The sequence below is a fragment of the Paroedura picta genome, chromosome 10, assembly GCF_049243985.1.
Source record: "Paroedura picta isolate Pp20150507F chromosome 10, Ppicta_v3.0, whole genome shotgun sequence".
NCBI lineage: Eukaryota > Metazoa > Chordata > Lepidosauria > Squamata > Gekkonidae > Paroedura > Paroedura picta.
This window is the reverse complement of record NC_135378.1, coordinates 70033453-70042148: the sequence shown is the minus strand read 5'-3', so window position 1 is coordinate 70042148 and position 8696 is coordinate 70033453. Positions and strand designations below refer to the sequence as shown.

At 44.8% G+C, this 8696-nt stretch overlaps 1 protein-coding gene across 1 annotated transcript; it reads left to right on the top strand.

Moving 5' to 3' along the window:
• Positions 1–3478: 3478 nt before the first annotated feature.
• LOC143819281 (leucine-rich repeat-containing protein 37A-like) lies at positions 3479–6411 on the top strand. The gene has a single exon (XM_077300737.1). The coding sequence runs from the start codon at positions 3535–3537 to the stop codon at positions 6292–6294; it is 2760 nt and encodes a 919-aa protein (XP_077156852.1). The 5' UTR covers positions 3479–3534; the 3' UTR covers positions 6295–6411.
• The last annotated feature ends 2285 nt before the right edge of the window (positions 6412–8696 follow it).

Genomic DNA, 8696 nt, shown 5'->3' with positions numbered 1-8696 from the left:
TGCAGTGTGTGAAGTGGCAGGGAATGGATTCCATGATCCCTGCACGGAAAGACACAACCATTCCATATTTGGAAATTTTGGAGGAGAAAGCATAATTGTTTTGTATCCCTTGTTTCCTACAAAATCTGCCCAAATATTCCAGGACAACTGACAAGGTTTTTTGCCCATCTCTGTTTATAATTCCTATAATTGCCCCTGCAAGAAAATTCGGGGAGGATTGCCAGCTCTGGGTTGGAAAATTCCTGGAGATTCGGGGTAGAGCTCCAGGAGTGGAGAGACCTCAGCAGGGTTTAATGCCACAGACTCTGCCCTCTGATGCAGCCGTTTTCTCCTAGGGAACTAGTCTCTGTAGTCCAGAGATCCATTGCAATTCCAGGTGGTTTCCTGGCAACCCTATGACATGGCAGGCTATTCTCTCCTTTCTCCTTTCTTTTCATACCTGAATCGCCATTCATTTTAAATGCTTGGTTACCCATGATATATGGAGGCAGGTACACATGCTAACCTGCTAACCTGGATTCAGAGTCTGAATTAAATCCTAGTTTCAGATCCCAGTTATTGTGGAGGGGGTTGACTAACTGCAGTTAACCTATATGTCAGCATGCCCATGTAATGGGTAAATGCAATGCCTCATGTAATAAGACCAAGGGCTAGAGCTGGCAACTCCAGCTTGGAAGCAGAACATGGGGTGGGAAAGGTTTGTGGATTGGAGGCTCCTAAGAAGGAGCCTACCCTCCAAAGTGGCCATTTTTTCTCACTCCCCAAACCGGCTCTGGTTCTCAACCTCCAAGAACTTCCCAACTCAACTCCGAACTGGTGGAAACCTAATTGAGTCTGAATAGGAGCTAGTTTCATGCACAGTTGTTGTTTTTTTAAAAAGCAAACTGGTTTTTTTTCTGAATGGAGATTGAGTTTCATTCCTTGGGATATGAGGCAGGAGTTTGTTGCAGTTCAAACTGGAGTCTGGACAAAGAAAATTACCGGAACCTTGTGGCTTGAGATTTAGATCGGAGCGCCGCACCCCTCCTGTCCCAGGCTCCTGGCAACAAGCACCGCAGACGAGTCCAATTACACCCACGCCTGGGGTCACTTAAGCATTTCAAGAAGACTCCCTACAGTCACTTCTGCTTTGGGGATGGCTATTTGACTGGGGGAAACAGAAAGTCCATTACGAGGAAATGCCTGACTGATAAACCTGCAAAGAAGAAATTGCTTCGGTAACAGAAATTGCTTTTTGGAGAAATGTCACAGTAAAGCAACCAGGCCTAGTTTCTTCTGGTGTGTATAGAACCGACTGCCAACATGACAGCAGCTTCTTTTCCATGCTACTGTGGACAGGTTTGACTGTCTAGTTTCTGCTGCCGAGCCTCTTCCCTTAGCCAAAATGAAAAATCATTTCTGAGTTGCTTTCCCAAAGAAAGCATGACAATGAGCTGAGGCATGAGAAACCTTTTCTCCACAGTGTACAGGGAAATAGAATCTTAAATTGATGACTTCTAGTATTTGCAGGGGGAAAATTAACAATGGAAACTCCTTTAAAATTTCAGCTCTGGGATTCTTAACCACTACTCCAGACTGGCTCTCCAAGAGTTGCACTTTAGGGGTGGGAGAGGCCGAACAGAGGTCCTTAGCATCACTAAGGGAACTCTTGACACTAAACACCCAAGGAAGAGAGCAAAGTCCTTGCTCTATGGCTAAAATGATCCATCATCCATCCAAAGAGGCAACAGCAAGTAAGTAAGTGGAGGGTGGGTGGGAATTCAGCTGCCTCAGTACTTCTGCTGTTGCCCTCACATAACTTAGCTGCAGCCCCAAAGATGCTGGTGTTGTATATGGAACCTATCTCTCTTAGAGGCAGAGTTAGGTCCTAAATGGAACTCCCTATCTTCACATGAACTGCTGTGTCCTGAAATATAAACTCATACTATTTTGAACTACAATGGAATTTTACTCATGATGTGTGGTGGGTGCTGTCCAAAGTTTTTTAAAAAATTACACAGCTATGCGGTAGCGTCCAGCAAGTATCTTCCACTTACATCCTTGTAGCACTGAAATCTCTACCCCCTTTTAACCTTTGCACTGGGGACACTGTCATTAGCCTACTGTCTGATCTCCCTTTCACATCAATGCCAGCAAGGAACTAAATCTCATCTCAACTTTCTCCTTGTTTAATTTTTTTATTTCATTGATCTGAGTCTAGCAATAGTCTCATATCACTGGACTCAACATGTAAAAAAATAAAATTAAAAATGAGGGGAAATGGAGCTTGTACACTGATAAAGGGGGATGGGTGGTGCAGAATGGGTGGAAGAATCTCAATGTGGGCAGAGAGTGAGCAAGGAGCAGCAAATAGGTACTAGGGGAGAAATCTAAGGCAGTTTATACACTTGTGGATTACTTTTAAGTGGGAAGCAAAAGAAGGGCAAATTGGCACAAAAACACTGAGAAAATCCAGGGAAACAGTAGATAGAAAATGAACTGAGTGCTAAAGGAGGAAAATCAGTGTAGAATGACAAACAAGGGAAAACACCCATGCATAATAGGCCTAAACTGTTCCCTGCCTTGTTGTTCTGCACATTTAAGAAATTTTGAAGCCATTCCACCAGCTGAGTCTGTTTGGCGTTAGGGCAGGCCATTTATTCACCTCCACAGGTCCTGCAAACTAAAAGCCATGGCTTCCTTAATTGATTCTGTCTCATGTTACATCTTCTTTTCTTACTGCCTTCAACTTTTTCTATCACTATTGTCCTTTGAAGTTACTTTTGTCTTCTCATGTGATGTAACCAAAGCATGAGAACCTCAGTTTAGTTATTTTAGGGAGAATTTGGACATGATTTGACCTAGAACTCTCTTAATTGTCTTTTTGACAGTCCATTGGGAGAGCGGTGGTATATAAACTGAAAAATAAAAAATAAAAACCTTTCCTCGTACGTCTTGGTCCCCATATTACGTATATGGAGAAAAGAACTTATAGATAAATAAGGGGTAGCAAACAACTTGTGCAAGGTAATTTGTTAAGAAATTATATTCTTACTTATTGATAGAAACAAAATTAAATTACATATATCTGTAAGGAAGGAAGAAATGTATAATATTCAGGTACACTTTTTATATGCTGTACATTGAACAATTAGACGTATACCAATATTTGTACCAGGGGTAGTCAAACTGTGGCCCTCCAGATGTCCATGGACTACAATTCCCAGGAGCCCCTGCCAGCATTCGCTGGCAGGGGCTCCTGGGAATTGTAGTCCATGGACATCTGGAGGGCCGCAGTTTGACTACCCATGACTATGTTATGGAAATGTTAAACATTTTAAAAGATGCCCCCCAAAACCAAGAACCAGCTGCTCCCAGTATCTCAAGTCCACCAATCCTTGGCCTGGAGGCAGGGCCTCCATTGTTGCCATAGCGAACGCCATGCTATAATGCTGGATGTCCTGCTAAATGATGTCACAACCAGTCAGAATGCTCAGAATGCATGCTTGCTTGGCACAGTGCAAAGGTCTGATATGTAGTGTGGGTCCTATCACCATGATTTATACCAACTTCTTCCTTGTGATTCTACTGGTGCCCCTTAGGAGACTGGATGGAGCTCAAGGGCCTTGCCCATCCTTCTGCCGCTGCACACTGGAAATCCTCAACTGCAGCAGGATCACCAGCCCCCCTGGATTCCACCAAGTGCCCCTTCCCAGTTTGGCTGCTCGTCCTCATCCTTTTACATACTTGGATTTTACTGGAAACGTGATTTCCTCTATCGGAAAAGAAGCGTGGAAGGCCTATCCTTGGGCCGAATACTTGGTTTTCAAAGACAACAGCCTGACAAGTCTTCAAAATACTTCTCTGGAAGGCTTGCTCTCCCTTACTTATCTGGACTTATCCTGCAATAAAATTCATATTATTGAGAAGAATGCATTTGAGGCGGTCCCCTTCCTGCAGATTGTATACCTCAGCAGTAATGTCATTGAACAGATCGCTTATGGAACATTCCGGGCCTGGCATGGCATGCAATTTTTGCTCAAGGTAGATCTCAGCCATAATCCCCTGGAAGCTATTCAGGATTCCTATTTTTACAGCCTGCCTTCACTGAAGGTCCTAGACCTTGGTGCTACTGAAGTGACACCAAGGATATTGGAGAACCTGCTGCAGACCTCCTTGCGGTTGAGAATACTCATCTTGCCCAAGAAGATGTCCTGCTGTCTTTGCCGCATTAAAGAAGACATTGAAGTTTTATGTGACACTGTCAAGTTGGAGTGCACAGAGTCGTGTGATATAAATGTAACTCTGTGCGAAAACGAAGAGCCTTTGAACGGGATGGAAGAAGCAGTCATGAAAGCACTAGAAATCAGGAAAGTGAATGGCAGCAGCCTGCTTACCGTCTTGCCGGAGAAATCTGTACACACCAATGCCATGCCAGGGAAACCTGAACACAACAATGACACACTAGTGTTGGCCCAAAACTACTCCAGCTTAGCCACCAATTTTAACATGTTAAATTCAGTCAAGCAATTAATGCAGATGAAGGCAGACGAGCCTTTGGATGTGAACTGGGCTGACAAAGCTGAGCTGGAAAAGCTTTACCTTCTGGCCACTCTGCTGCAGGCAGCCCTCAAAGAAGCCATTATGAAACTTGAGAAGGACAATCTGAAGGCTGTTGTCCAAAATGAGTTGTCTGCCCAGGTTGCAAAGGAATCCACTGAAGTGGCCACAGGAGCATCTACAGATGCTTCTCTCAGGAAGGAAAGGCAGGTGAGGAAAGTAATAAGCAAAAACCAATTAGGAATCAACCAAAGACAGAAAAACACACTGTTCAGGCTTAGCAGGGATGGACACCAGGTTGCAATGAGCAGCAGGCAGTCTGCAGTAAAGCCTAGGTCTCACCAAGCAGCCCTTCAGTCCTCTTGGAAACGTTCCATTTTAGACTCTACAACTGACGTTCTCCAGCCAATAAGTTCCACCGAAGCAGAAAAGAATGACAACGATTTGACTAGCCTCTCTAGTGATGGTAAGACCATTGCAGTATTGGAGAATGGAAATAAAGTACAGATCTTGACCAAAGAGGAGCTTCTGGACAAACTGCTAGATAAGAATGAGCCCTCTGCAGAAGATGACAAATCTAAAATCTCAGCCATTGACTCAGAGCCCTCCTTAAATGAGGTCTTGCCTGATATTACATTGTCCCGTGGGACATACTGGGAACATCAGAAGACCTCTGTTTCTCCCCTGCCGAACTTGGTGCCTCAGGATAACTACTTGCTTCAAGGCGACCTCTTTGAAGCTGAACTGGACAAGCAGTTGACTTCCCTTATCCCAAATGTACCAGTGAGGAAACTTATCTCTCATGTGATCCGTGTCCTGAAAATGGATTGTACAGCACCCACACTCCAGATGGCTTGCGTGAAACTCATCTCCAGAACAGGACTCCTCATGAAGCTTTTTAGTGAAAACATCAACGAGACCTCCCCCTTATGGAAGTCATATTTCTGGCCGTCTAAGAATTTAGCCAATATGACCACAGCAAGCTCAAAGACATTGGAGAAGCCTTCAGGCAGGATAGCAAATGCAGGGATCCCGGCGTATGGGTATGGAAACAAGCTGCTCTTGGCAATTTCGGCAACTGCCATCATCATGATTATCATTGCCATTATCTGCCTGATTGAGATTTGTTCTCAGCGTTCTGCATCTGGAGATAGGACCTTCCTTGGTAAAAGGAAGAAAAGTGTACCCGATCAAGAGCATTCCAGAGCACCCTCTCTGTCGACGGATAAGCCCCTTTGGCTCAAAGACATGTATCAGAGTCAGGATGAAATTCAGAAGAAGAACATAGCAGACCAGTTGCATGATGAAGAGTCTTCAGAGGAGGGAGATATCGTCAGCTGGGGCAATGCAAGGCCATCCTTACCTGAACCCCCTTCAAAGAAAGTCAGTTCAAAAACATTATCTGTAGCAACTCAGGAAAAGCCACCTGCCCCTGCTGATGAACCGTTGCCTCCTCCTCCTTCTACACCACCACCTCCTCCTCCTCCACCACCACCACCAGCAGAAGCAGCACCACCACCACCAGCAGAAGCAGCACCAGCACCACCACCAGCACCACCACCAGCACCACCATCCACTCCTTCGCAAAAGTCCAGTGTGAAAAAGAGTTCAGAAGGAAATGAAGAAGAGGACTCTGCCGAGAAAACAGCCACAGAGGCGACAAGTGAGGCACCAGAAAGCGGGGAGGGGGATGAGGAGGAAGACGAAGACGAAGATGAAGACGAAGACGAAGATGAAGACGAAGATGATGACTGATCTCTTTGGTTTTATGAATACTGAAGTATATGATTTAGAGTAAAGGTTTACTGCTGTTTCTTCTGAATATTATTAACAGCCTAGCTCTGAAATAATAAAACACCCAAGATAATAGAAGTTTTGCTTTGGTTTGCTACAAATCCTGCGTTCATATTTCTCCCCTCAAAAGGAGCAATCATCACCTGATGAGAATGTTCCTGACTATTGCACCTGTTATTGTGAAATGGATTAACCCATGGAGTAAGAACTTCTTGTTGCCTATTGTCACACATTGATATTTTTTTAAAAAAATAGTAAACATTTAGCTTTTTACTTATCCAGAAATGCCATAAGCTTAACTAGGGAACCGAGTGAATATTACTGAACATTTTAATAATATAACCCTATACAGACTAGTCTAAATCCTCTGGATTGGAGTCCAGCTAGATTATTTAGTCTTCCTCAGATTCCCAGTTTATCACAGCCCTAGGCCTATTCTGCATTGAATGATTTTTCCTGCATTCATTCTTACCGATCTCTGTTCGATTTAGGCCAGACATAGTGAGTGATCTGCAACAAACAGTTTCCCCGAATGGAAATAGCCTCCAGTCGCTTTCAACATCTGCATCTGGGTGGGCTCCCCCACCCAACTGTAGCCCTCCTTAGTGCTTCTCGATCACACCACCCCTCCCCCAGTTTGTGGCGGGCTACCAGGAAATTTAGCACCCACCGCACCACTTTAAAGCAACCTTGTGCTTATGCCCCCCCTCTGTCCCTCCCCTGTGCATAGCAAGATGTAAGGGCCCCAGGGCAGAGTGACCCTTTGAAATGCATGGCTGAGGCCAAAGGGGGGGGGGTGCAGCTGAGCTGGAGCTCGGAGGACAGGTCACCAGAAAACTGAGTTTCCATTTAGACAAAGAATATATTATGCCTCAAGCCCCTTAAATAATTTAAAAAAAAAACTTATGTTCAGATTAGTGAGCAGAGAGCGGAGATTCCAGAGCCATTCACAGGCAACTGAAGAAGGGAGGCGCCCAGAAGTAGGGGAGTCAAGGTGAGTGGAGTCTCCCTGCCAGCTCTTGCTTGCTGCCCCCCAGCTGTCTGCTCCCCTCACCACCTTTGCGGCTCAGCCTTGACAAGTGCGCGGCAGCCCCTGGTTGGGAACGGAGGAGGGTGCCTGGCCCGAGCCTGCCTCTGTTCGGCCGTGGCTCAGGCTCAGGCTGGCTGGCACCGTGATCGCCGCTCCTTCCATGTGCCACGCCGGATTACGCCCCTTGCCTCCACAGCGGCTACGGCAAGGAGGCGCTACGAATGAGGGGGAAACTCCTGCCTGTCCTGAAGTCCGACTCCCCCCGCTCCCAGCCAGCCGCACGAGAAATGCCTCCCTAGGCTATGTCACCATTGGAAACATGGAGGGGAGGAGTGTCAGTTAATCTGAGGCCAAGGACATCTACACTTTAATATATTTGGATCCCGGAGCGCTTTAGTTGGATGTCCCAGAAAATAAGCGCTCCCTTATATTCCGGTCAAAAGGTAGGGTCAATGCTGGTCAAGGCATGAAGGTTGCAGATGGAAAATTTCCATCGACCAAAATCAAAATGGAAATCGATTTCAATGCAGACGGGAGGGATTTAATCGATATGGGATTGGAACAAAAGCTCCGTCCAACTTACACCCAGGTCTTTGGTTTAGGCAGGCCCCGTTGATCCCCACAGCATATTTTTGACGGATAAAGATCTCTACTAGACATCGTGCCAGATTTCAGGAACAAGGAAGGGAATGTTTTAAAACTAAACTGCTCTAGTTCAAAAAGAAGAAGCAACTGTGAAATGGAAAACATGGTGGAAAATGCCTCTTAGCTCAATGAATTTAACTGGATGATGCTGGAACTACATGCCCCAGGCTTCCTTGCACCCATGAATACGTGACAGGCAAAACCTCTTGCATATTGGTAAGGTGGTTTGTGCCTTGTGGAACAACCTGCCAGAATACTATCATTTCACAAAATTGTGCAAAATAGAAATGTCCAGGAAGGTTTTTTTTAAATGAAATTGAGACTATTTTATTTGTCTGCTTCTTGTTTTACTAGTGAGCAATGTTGCCCTGTTGGTATCTGTAGTTTTTAAAAAGCTTGTTTTTCAATTCTTGAAGAATAACCTTTCTCCTTTAGTTGTGCCTCTAAAATTCTTGCCTACCTGTGGAAGTCCATATCCTCACTTTAATGCCTTCTGAGTCTTAATATGTGCACAAAGGGTAAATTCTTTTTCAAATTCAATGGTTGAAAATTATTACAAGAAAGAACTAGCATTGGTTGGTTTTCCGTATAGATCAGTGCTGACTGATATTCAACACTATCCTAACTTCTACATCAGTGAAATGAATCTTGAACTTATCAAATGTCATGAATGGTATTAAACAATTTT